This window comes from Sapajus apella, unplaced genomic scaffold, assembly GCF_009761245.1.
Source record: "Sapajus apella isolate SASKATOON/1434 unplaced genomic scaffold, GSC_monkey_1.0 scaffold12, whole genome shotgun sequence".
In the NCBI taxonomy this organism is placed as follows: domain Eukaryota; kingdom Metazoa; phylum Chordata; class Mammalia; order Primates; family Cebidae; genus Sapajus; species Sapajus apella.
Window position 1 is genome coordinate 26,976,832 of NW_022436952.1, and position 12,242 is coordinate 26,989,073.

A 12,242-nucleotide genomic window follows, 5' to 3' on the forward strand; every position below is an offset into this window, starting at 1 on the left:
GGAGAATTGCCTGAACCCAGGAGGCGGAGGTTGCGGTGAGCCGAGATCGCGCCATTGCACTCTAGCCTGGGTAACAAGAGTGAAACTCCGTCTCAAAAAAAATAAATAAATAAAAAATAAAAAGGAGGTTGGAATCCATTAGTGTTCTATTAGTCATCTTCTACTTCATCCCCTTCTCCTTCCTCCCCTTTATCATCATCATCCTCACCCTCCTCATCCCCTTCTTCATCAATATCTTTTAATCCTTCCTGCTCTTCATCATCATCATCTTCTTATTCTTCGTCATCCATATCAGAAACCAAGTAGTGCTGTAATGGGTTTGGCCAAACATTATCTTTGATGACCTCTCCTAACTCATCAGCACCTGCATCAAAATGGTCGGTAAACCAGGTAAAGAAGCTCCCTGGTTCCTCAAGCTGCTTCTTCCTGCTGGCTTTATTCTGCGTTTGACTTGAAGGCTTCGTCAAATCCTTTCCAGGTTTTCATTTGATTTCAGTGGACTCTGAAGTTGGAACACCACTCTCATTCAGATTAAATTCTTTGGGGAGAACTTTATTTTCAAAGTAAGGATTTTCATCAAAATAAAAATCTATTCTGTAACCTGATTTAATCTCTTCAAATTCTGTCACTTCAACTCTGGTCAAATAATGTAGTGCCTCTTCGTCCTCCTCCCCAAGCAGTACAGACACATGTGGACCGTTGACAAATGTTACCCAAAAATGTGGGATTCTGGCGATCAATTCTGACCTCTTCTGAAAAAAATGGTTGGCAGAGTTTGTTATATTTCTGTTCTACTTTCAAAATCTCGCTGGGCTTGTTCATTAAGTCTATTTCATTTCGTACTTCCTCAGTGTGTTCAATTGTTTCTTGCTGTTTTTTTCTGAGATCTCGTCGGACCTGTAGTGGTGGGAGTTAATGGCTTTGGCCGCGGGCGCCGACATGGCGGGGAAGGGAAGGCGGTTTCCTTCTCCCGCCAAATGCGCGGGCGCTTCCTCGGTCCGGCCGCCTCCTTCCGGCCTGACAAGGGGGTACGAGCTGGGGCTCCGGGCGGGTACGTGACGAGGAGGTGCGGGCTGCGGCTGCGGGCGGGTACCTGATGACGAGGTACGGATCGGGGCTGCCTGTGGGTACCGGAGGATGAGGTACGGGCTGGCGCTGCCCACGGGCACCTGACGACAAGGTATGGGCAGGGGCTGCGGGCGGTTACCTCACGATGACGAGGGACGAGGTACGGGCGGGGGCTGCCCCCGGGTACCTGACGCAGGCTGAGGCTGCGGGCGGTCACCTCATGATGACGAGGGACGGGACGGGCTGGGGCTGCCCATGGGTACCTCACAATGACGAGGTGCGGGCTGGGGCCGCGCAGGCAGGTACCTGACGACGAGGTACGTGCTGGGGCTGCGGGCAGGTACCTGACGATGACGACGTGCGGGCTGGGGCTGCCCGCGGGTACCTGACCATGAGGTACGGGCTGGCGCTGCGGGCATGTACCTGATTACGATGAGGTACGCGCTGGGCCGGCGGACGGGGCCCTGGTCCCGGCTCCTGCTCAAGGAGGGGAGGCGGAGGCGGAGGCGGCGGCGGCGTGGCGGGCGGCTCAGCTCCCCAACTGGCCCAGATTTATAATTTAAAAAAAAATTTTTTTTGAGACAGAGTCTCGCTCTGTCACCCAGGCTGGAATACAGTGGCGCGATCTCGGCTCACTGCAACCTTCGCCTCCCGGGTTCGAGCGATTCTCCTGCCTCAGTCTTCAGAGTAGCTGGGACTGCAGGCGTGCGCGACCATAACCGGCTAATTTTTGGGTTTTTTTTTTGGTAGCGACGGGGTTTCACTATGTTGGCCAGACTGGTCTCGAACTCCTGACCTCGTGATCTGCCCGCCTCGGCCTCCCAAAGCGCTTGGATTACAGGCGTGAGCCACCGCACCTGGCCCAAATTTATAACTTTTAAATGGCAACAAATTACTCCATCCCTTTTTCTAATTTACCTTTCTTCTACTCTAATAATATTTTTTAAAAAAATTTAAAAAACAAATAAAAACTTAGCTTTCCACTTAGTACTGCCTGGGAGAAATGGTCTAACAAAAGACCTCCAGAAATTGCTTCCAGATTTACATAATTGAAAAAATTAAAGCTCCTAGATTATTAATTCACAGGGAAAAGGAATGCCCCCTTTCTTCTCTTTCTGATCTTTTCTGAAAGCTTTGACCCTTGTCTTATTTCTATTACCTCACTTCATCATTGTGTAAAAAGCATACCACATGATGAGATACATGCCATGGCTATGGCGTTTTGCAAAATTGAAAATACATTTGCGTGAAATGATAAGAATATATTGCAAAAAATTTTCTGTTTAAAAAAAGACACACGCACGCACACACAAGCCAGGCGCAGTGGTTCACTCCCCTAATCCCAGCACTTTGGGAGGCCGAGGCAGGTGGATCACCCTAGGTCAGAACTCGAGACAAGCCTGGCCAACATGGTGAAACCCCATCTCTATTAAAAACACAAAAATTGGCCAGATGTGGTGGAGGGTGCCTATAATCCCAGCTACTCAGGAGGCTGAGGCAGGAGAATCGCTTGAACCTGGGAGGCAGAGGTTGCAGTGAGCGGAGATCGAGCCATTGCACTCCAGCCTGGGCAACAAGAGCAAAACTCCATCTCAAACACACACACTTTTATTTTTTTTAATTTTCCCAGAAAGCAAAACAGATGATTGTTATCATAAGCATTTCCAATTAGTGGTTTGGGATCTACCAGCGTGTCCTCAAGGCCTTTGATTCCAAGTCAGTTGTCACTGTCAGGTTCCTCCTTCTCTGCTACTCCCCAATTCTTAGCTGGCTGGGAATAACACTGTGAAGATTCCAGTGTTCACCTGGTTTTTACTAAAAAATTTAATGTTCAGAGACTATGATTTTTTGTTAAACATCATTACTAAGATAGTAAAATTATTTCATTGAGATAATCTCACCTATAATATTAAACCATAACATATTAAAGACATTTAAACAAAAACTTTAAAAAAAAACTACTGCACCAAGGATAGAGTTAAAATAAGGTTCTGGGGTACTAAGGGTTTTTTTTGTTTTGTTTTGTTTTTTTGAGACAAAATCTCACTCTGTCATCTAGGCTGGAGTGCAGTGGCGCAATGTCAGCTTACTGCAACCTCTGCCTCCCAGGTTCAAGCAATTCTCTTGCCTCAGCCTCCTGAGTAGCTGGGATTACAGGCGCCTACCACTATGCCTGGCTAATTTTTGTATTTTTAGCAGGGATGGGGTTTCACCATGTTGGCTAGGCTGGTCTTGAATCCTGACCTGAAGTGATCCACGACCTCGATCTCCCAAAGTGCTGGGATTACAGGCGTGGGCCACCACATCTGGCCTTGGGGTACTAAGTCTTAATTTAATAACTAGGACACATTTTGAGTATACAAGTTTCACTAAAAATACACACCTTTACACACCAACAAAATTTTTACAATCCTTAAAAATACAATGAAATTTTATATATTGTTTAAAAATATCTCTTGCTAAGAAATCTTTGCCATTTCTTATGGGTACATTCCTACTGTTTGTTTTAAAGCACACAGAGATTAAAATGCATTTAAAAATATATATGTGCATTACAAACAACCTTAGATAGAAGGTAGTAAACCAGAATTTCTCATACCTGTTGGATAGTAGGCTTGCGAGTACTGTGCTGAGGGTGTGTAGTTACTATATTTTTGGGAGGAGCTGACCATTGTTTGAGGACCTTGTTGAACATGTACAGATGTGGCGCTGGGCTGCAGCGTATAGGTAACCTCAGCTGGAAACCTCTGGAGTACAGGAAATGGAACCCCTTTATCTGAAAATGTGGGCGATGTCTCCACTTGTCCAGGGTGCATTCCAAGGGAGTTCTGCCATATTCTATGAGGAATTGGGGTCCGATCTAAACTTTTCATAGGAAAAGTACTGTGGTCGTGGGATGAAGTTACGTAGGAGTAAGGAGACAAACTATCTCGCCGAAATGACCGGTGAAATTGTCCTACAGCTACTGGTCCTGCATAAAAGAGGAAGAGCACATTTACCAATTTTACATTACATCACCAGACATAGTAAACCAAAGATCATAAAATGTACTACTCTTCACCTATCAGCCGTTTTTAACACAACAGAAGTTTAGTTTTGGTAAAAACAAGTTCAGAATCAACAATATGAGACATATAATACTGAAAGAAGAATCAAATAAACCTTTGTTTTCTCAGTGTAATAGTCATAAAAGACAAAGTGCCCAAACTCTAACATTAAATCAAATGTTAAATCAAATATTCAACATTAAAAGCCTTTTATACATGATTTGGCCATCTTACTTTTTGCTTTATTTGCCTTACCCAGATTTTTCCAACATGCAAGCTACTTCCTAAAAGTTTTCCATTCAGTCTTTCAAACCATTTTGGAGCATTAATAACAGGCATAAAAATAAGCTCTCTACCAAAAAATAAATGGGTGTGGAACATATAACAATTACAAAATATTTAAAAAGTAACACTCTTTGCAATCTGTCATCTATCTATCGCTCGATCAATTGACTGACTGACAGGGTCGCATTCTGTTGCCCAGGCTGCAGTGCAGTGATGTGATCTTGGTTCACTCTAGCCTCAAACTTCCAGACTCAAGCAATCCTCCCACTTCAGCCTCCCGAGTAGCTGGAACTATAGGTGCACACCACCAAGCAATGTTACTTTTTTTTTACTTTTTGTACAGACAAGGTCTTGCCACTTTCCCAGGCTCGTCTGCAACTCCTGGGCTCAAGCAATCCTCCTGCCTCAGCCTCCCAATGTGCTAGGATTGCAGAAATGAGCCACTGTACCTGGCCTGTGTTTTGTACTTAAAAAAAAAAAAAAAGGAAAAATCATTTTTAAGAGGCCTATCATTTGAATACATTCAGTCTTCTGAAGTAGAATTTTTTTTCCCCTATTAGATAAAGACCACTTGATTTCCAGGGCCCCAGAATTTGTGTTGTATATCTTTATTTTTGGCATTGTTTTATTCTTTTTTTCTTAGAAAGAGTCTTAATTTGTCTTTAGGCTGGAGTGTAGTGGTGTGAACATGGCTCACTGTAGCCTCAAACTCCTGGGCTCAAGCCATCCTCTCACCTCAACTTCCCAGCTGGTTGTTTACTGCACCACCGTACCTGGCTAATTTTTTTTTTTTTTTTTTGTAGGGCAGGAGCCTCTTTATGTTGCCCAGGCTGATCTTGAACCCCTGGGCTCAAGCAATCCTCCTGCCTTTCCCTCCCAAAGTGCTGGGATTACAGACATGAGTCACCATGTCTTGCCCTCCCTTTCAAATTTTTAAAATTAATAATCTTTGTAGAAAAGTCAGGTTTGAAAAGTTTGACTTAGTTTTCTCCTTCATCTCCTAAATCGTCATTTTCTGTGATTTTTCTTTCTTCAGGGTCTTTCTAGTAGTATTCCTTCCCAGGTATCAGTGGCTCTCAACATTGGTTTACATCTGAATCACCTGAAGAGTTTGTTAAAAATCCATAAATTCAGGCCCAGAGATTCTGATACTTGTCTTCTCTTTACTAGCAAGTTAAAAAGGAATAAAAAGTAGAGATAAGGAAGAGAGAGAAAAGGCAATAGTATGTAATGAGGAAAGGGAGAATATAAATGTTGCAGGACTATAGATTATGATTCTTGAACATAAACAAAACTAGCCTAATTTATTCCTAAAGAGAATTTAGCATTAAATCATGTGATTGATTCACAAGTTTCTTTCAATTTATTAAGCTAATCTGTAAAACAGAGGGAAAACCTATTATGCACCACTGAAGTATTAAACTACATGTTGAAAGTTGGCACTCAAATATCTGCTTTTCCAAATAATCAAACTGTAAACCCATTCAACAAGTTACATATCTGTCATTCTATTTCTGTGGTTTAATTTCCTTTGAAGAATAAAGCAGGCCACCCATGTTGGTTCATGCCTGTAATCCCAGCACTTTGAGAGGCCGAGATGGGCAGATCACTTGAGTCCAAGAGTTCAAGAGCAGCCTGAGCAACATAGTGATACCCCATCTCTACAAAATACACAAAAATTAGCTGGGCATGGTGGTGCATGCCTGTAATCCCAGTTACTCAGGAGGCTGAGGCAGGAGAACAGCTTAAACCTAGGAGGTGGAGGTTGCAGTGAGCTGAGATTGAGCCACTATACTCCAGCCTGGGTGACACAGTGAGACCCTGTCTCAAAAAGAGAGAATAAAGAACTATTGAGTCCTGGAGTTCAAGGTTACAGTGAGCTATGATCGTGCCACTGCACTGTAGCCTGGGTGACAGAGTGAGATCCTGTCTCTTAAAAATAAATAAAGCATTAATGCCCCCAAAAAACAAATACACACATATGAACAACACAAATTCTGGAACCCTGCAAATCAAGAGGCTTTATCTAATGGGGGGAAATCCTACTTCAGAAGATTGAATGTATTCAAATGATAGACCTCTGAAAAACTGTTTTTCCTTTCTTCCTTTAAAGTACAAAAAATAGAACCTGTGCAGTGCCTCATCCCTCTAATCCTAGCACTTTGGGAGGCCAAGGTGGGAGGATTCCTTCATCTTGGAATTTTGAGACCAGCATAGGCAAAATGGTGAGATCCCGGCCAGGTGTGGTAGCTAATGCTTGTAATACCAGCATTTTGGGAGGCTGAGGAGGGCAGATCACTTGAGGTCAGGAGTTTGAGACCAGCCTGGCCAAATGGTGAAACACCATCTCTATCAAAAAGACAAAAATTAGCTGGGCGTGGTGGTGCATGCCTATACTCCCAGCTACTCGGGAATCTGAGGAAGGAGAATAGCTTGAACCAGGGAGGCGGAGGTTACAGTGAGCCAAGATTATGCCACTGCCAGTCTGGGCGACACGACAAGACTCCATCTCAAAAAAAAAAAAAAAAAAAAAAAGAAAGAAAGAAAAAGAAAAAAAATAGTGAGATCCTGTCTTTACAAAAAATAAAAAATCAGCCAGGTGTGTTGGCATGCACCAATAGCCTTAACTAGGAAGCTGAGGTGGGAGGATGACTGATCCTCGGAAATCAAGGCTGCAGTGAGCCAGGTTCACACCACTGCACTCCAGCCTGGGTGACAGAGGGAGACTCTGTCTTTAAAAAAAAAAAAAAGTGCAAAAAACAGTTTTTATGCTGCTTGATTAGCAATTCTGCATGTACACACACTTTGAACCCACTACTGACCCCCCCACCATTTTTTTCTTTGCTCTTCACAAGAGATGTTTCTCTATGTCCAAAACTACCCATTGCTTGATTTCTCCTGGGATGCTCACATGTCAACACTACATGCTGCCTACAGAGTACAACAGCTCTGCCCTCCTCAGGGATAAGCTACTGGTGAATTTTCAGGCTGTAAATAACTTAAGCAGCTAATTAAAGAATTCTCTACCTTGGCTTAAATTGTTTTATATCTGCCTACTTCTATCATGATAAACTTGGAGTGACAGCCAATTAACTATTTTAGATGCTGTTAAAATTAGAACATGGTCAAGATTAGAAGAGCATTCTTTTTTAAAATAAAGAACCAAGACATGTTCAGCCCTTATTTATTTTTCTGTTAAGGGTTACCTCATAGGGCTTAATTCAGATCAACATTACACAGTATCACCTATATGTCTTCAAAATATCTTTAAGATATATTTGGCAAAGTTTGAATCCAGGATTCTGGAAATATAGGGCAGGATGAATTTGTGTTCTTAAAAGTTCTATTTCTGCTGGGCGCAGTGGCTCACACCTGTAATCTTAGCACTTTGGGAGGCCAAGGTGGACGGATCACGAGGTCAGAAGATCAAGATCATCCTGGCCAACATGATGAAACTCTGTCTCTACTAAAAAAAAAAAATAGTGGTGGCATGCACCTGTATTGTCAGCTAAGGCAGAAGAATTGCTTGAATGCAGAAGGTAGAGTTTGCAGTGAGCCAGGATCGCGCCACGGCATTCCAGCCTGGTGACAGAGAGAGACTGTCCCCCGAAAAAAGTTCTATTTATTTTATGGAAATGCATCTGAACTAATCAATTGTCAGGAAAGAGTCCAAAAACTTCCCTCTTGAGAGCATGGTATCCCCAAGAAAAAACAGATTATCTGCTTCTCATACCTGTTACTTAGTTTAGAATGTCTTAACAAACATGTTAAAATAACTGCCTCTAAAAACAAAATAACAAAAGTGCACAAACAGAGGAAAAACATGCAATCTCACGTTTCTTACCAAGTATACTCTTGGAAGGTGAACGGTACAGTTGGTTCAGTGGCTCTAAATAAAAGAACTAGGTCCTAAAACAGAGGATTCTATTATAGAATAGAGAGAGAGAGAGAAGTATTCAACCCATATACTGAAATAGAACACATAAAACATGGAAACTAAGCAGTAGCAGTGTAGTCAGGCACATAACCAAGGCAAGATTTAAGAAGAAGAAAAATTAGATGAGGATAAATAGAAGAGCCAAGGACACAGAACATGGAATGAGAACAAAACAAAGTGTATTCTTGAACAACTTTGTTCAATTATTCAAGTTCCAGTATTCTTGAACCTACATCCAATTACATTCCACCTGAACCAGTAACACAGTTCCCTAGTGAACCAAGCCTATGGTGTAGACAGTCCACAACTGACATACCTTCTGCACACACCAACAGGTAGAATGGTAAAAAAGAAAAAAAAAAAAAAACACCAAACAGGAAAGTCATGAAAACAATAACTTGACTAGCAATTAACTTGACTAGTTATATATGGACTGACATATAACCTATACTGAAAAAGCATAATTTATGTTTTTCAACAAATACTAATCTTTAAAATGCTGACCAACTGAACTTTAAGTGAATAAAATCAGATTCCAGATAGCCCTGAATTTCTTCAATTAAAGTGGACTCCATCCTTAAAATACAGCTGGGTTTAAGATAGGTGAGGGAAAAGATCAGAGACGAGAAGTTGGTTTTTATGTGTGTATGCATGTATGTTTCTTTGTTTGAAGTGGTGATCCCATTTCTCCCAAAACCGTATTTTCTAGTCTTTTCTCCTTATACCCACCAGACACGCAACCTGGAAAAAAAAAAAAATCCATGTCAAGAGATTCTACCAAATGTATGCCATGGTATTGTCTCCATTGCCTTGCTCCCTACCATTTCCTGTCAAAATCAGTGGCCATCACATGGAAGTGGCCTAATATTCCTCAAGCACATTCTTAGGCCACTGCTGCTTTTTCAACTTATTATTGGAACTTTAACCTAGTCCCTTATCTTCTAAACTCCACAGTGGACACATAACCTAGTTCTTTATCTTCTAAATTCCAAATGAGCCAAGTACTATTGTCATTCCTAACCCTGGGCAAAGGTTAAGTTAAACATAGTGTTATTTTATTTGTATACTTAAACTTTTCCATTAACCCCAAAATAACCCAGATTTCTTTACAATAAATCCACATTAACATGCTGAGAATGTATCTATTACTCTCCTAGTTGAAGGTGAAGAATGAATTCTTATTATATCCTGTTGGTTTCTTGGTATACTCCTTCATATCATGGACTCTTTAAACAGATAAATGGAATATTGCTTCCCTTGCCTTCCTGAAAGAAGGGGAAGAACATCAAAAATCAAGCCTGGCACGGTGGTGGCTCACACCTGTAATCCCAGCACTTCCAGAGGCCAAAGTTGGCAGATTGCTTGAGCTCAGGAGTTCCAGACCAGCCTGGGCAACAGGCTGAAACCATGTCTCCACCAAAAATACAAAAAATTAGCTGGGTGTGATAGCCATGCCTGTAGTCCCAGCTACTCCAGAGGCTGAGATGGGAGGAGCCCTTGAGCCTGGGAGGCAGAGGTTGCAGTAAGCCAAGATCCTGCCACTGCACTCCAGCCTGGGAGACAGAGTGAGACCCTATCTCAAAACAAAACAAACAAACAAAAAACAAGTCTATAAAATAATTTGGCCAGGTGCAGTGGCTCACACCTGTAATCCCAACACTTTGGGAGGCCGAGGCAGGCGAATCATGAGATCAAGAGATAGAGACCATCCTGGCCAACGTGGTGAAACCCCATCTCTACTAAAAACACAAAAATTAGCCGGGCGTGGTGTTGCGTCTGCAGCCCCAGCTACTCAGGAGGCTGAGGCAGGAGAATCGCTTGAACCCGGGAGGCGGAGGTTGCACTGAGCCGAGATCGCGGCACTGCACTCCAGCCTGATGACAGAGCGAGACCGCGTTTCAAAAAGAAAAAGAAACGTGTAGCCAATTCATTCTACATAGGAACTACATCTTGTAAGGGACAATGTACCATTGTATTTTTGCTCTTAAGGTATATAAACAATGTCTACCATTCTACACATTACTCAGAACCTTAAATCTGATTATTGTAACGCTTCTTCCAAGATTTCTTATATGTGCCAACAGGTGGAAGGTGGCAGCCCTCTTCAAGGACAAATTTCCACCCCAGGCACCTTTTCCAAAACTTTCCCTTGGTTGCTATTGCAATGTTCTAAGTTCTCTTGACTGATTTTATTCCCTCTCACCTTAACCCACTCTGCTTCCCACTGGAGCAAAGGAGCGCCTTCTGTGTTTCTTCCAGACCCAATGTTTTAACAAAGGACTACTTATTCTAGATGTTTACAGTAGACAGTGTGGGTCTCAGGAAGGTAAACGGAGGCTTAGAAGTAGGTAAACTTCTGGGATTCAAACTGGGGACCAGTAGAAGAAGGGAGCCTAAGTCGGAGGTCCCTTTTGCTGCCAGTGGGCTCAGAAGGGGCTAAATGCTTACAGACCCTCCAGGGGAGGGCCAGAGGCCACGGTGCTGGTGCTGCTGAGAACGGTGGCGGTGGCGGGACCTCCAGTCCCAGGGGAGCACAGCGGACAGTGGGTCCCAGGCGCCTTTCACACGCCCCCAAGGGAGGACGTGCGAAAATGCGCCCTCGAGCGGCGGTTGCTACCCGCCACCCATGTGCCCGCCGTAGGCGAAGGCGCAGGCAGCCCGGACTCACCGTGCGGCTCGGGCCGGGACCCCGCGGGCGGCGGCGGCGGCTCCTGGTGCTGCAGCGGGGTCGGGGCGGCGGCCGAGGCGGCAGAGGCAGAGGCCGAGGCCGAGGCCGAGGTGATGAGCAGCCGCTGGAAGCGGTTGGGCGGGCGGCAGGGCACCTCCAGGCCGGCCGCCAGCTTGGCCTTGTTGGCGCTGGTCAGGCGCTTGAGGTGCACGAGCAGCTGCGGCTGGTCGCGGCGGAAGTGCGGGCTGTGGAAGTGGTGGAGGGGCCCGTCCCCCGCCGGCCCGCCGCCCCCCGGCCCCGGCCCCGGCCCTGCGGCACCCGGCCCGCCCAGCACCACCTTGCGGAAGCCGTAGAGGTTGAGCTGGCGGATGAAGCTGGTGAAGTTGGTGGTTTTGAAGAGCTCGGGCTCGGCCCCGGCCCCGGCCCCCGCGGCGCCGCCGCCGCCCCCCGGCCCGGGCGGGCTGAGCAGCTCGGCCTCGAAGAGCGGCTGGTCGATGAGCAGTCCCTCGCCGCGGCCGTCCCAGCGGATGGAGCGGTAGCGCGGGCTGTTCACCAGCCGCCACAGTTTGGCGGGGAAGTTGTTGGGGTTGATGGGGGTGGAGAGCAGCGCCTCTTCCATCGCCCCGCCGGGCCCGGGCCTCGCCCCCCCGCCGAGCCTAGCTCTTCCTCCCCGTTCTCGATTCCCCCCCGGGCCTTCGCCTCGCCCTGTCCGCTCCTGCCGGCGCCCGGCCGCCGCGGACCCGGGACGGTTGGCGCACGAGGCCCCGAGGCGCCTCCCAGCGCGGCCAATGGGGCCTCGAGTTCCCGCCGCGCGGCGCGGGCACCTCCCCCTCGGCGGCCGCGCGCCCAGGCCTGACCCGTCAGAAGCCTGCGGCACCCGGGCAAAAGCGCCTTTCCCTAGGCGTTCCCCGACTTAAGGCTGGGAAGGCTGCCCGCCGGGGCGTTCTGTCCTGCGAAGAGAGAAGCCCAGTTATCCACCGTGGAATACCAAGAGGCGTGTTTTTCCACCCAGCCAGCGAGTGGGGACTTGGAATGCAGAGAAAGTGTGCGTTGGGCAGCAGAGTCGGTCATTCTGGGGACCAAAAGGCCTGGCCTGTAATAAACCGTGGAACTGCTCACCTCTCCAAACAAAAATGATGCTGCTGGAGGTATATGTATCTTGAGTAAACCAATTCACCTGTTAGATAGTAGCATCTTGTATCTTTTAAGATATACTCTCTTAGGTCAGCATTTTGCT

At 45.8% G+C, this 12,242-nt stretch overlaps 1 protein-coding gene and 1 pseudogene across 1 annotated transcript in view; both read right to left on the reverse strand.

Moving 5' to 3' along the window:
* HSF5 (heat shock transcription factor 5) overlaps positions 1-11,816 on the reverse strand; it is a 61,791-nt gene extending 49,975 nt beyond the window's left edge. The window contains exons 1-2 of the mRNA XM_032280653.1: positions 11,006-11,816; positions 3,668-4,039 (exon numbers count right to left, since the gene is read on the reverse strand). Of these exons, the coding sequence (XP_032136544.1) occupies positions 3,668-4,039; positions 11,006-11,624 (991 nt within the window). The 5' untranslated portion in view covers positions 11,625-11,816. The remainder of the gene's footprint in view (positions 1-3,667; positions 4,040-11,005) is intronic.
* Positions 124-1,130, reverse strand: LOC116553285 (annotated as a pseudogene).
* Positions 11,817-12,242: the final 426 nt, after the last annotated feature.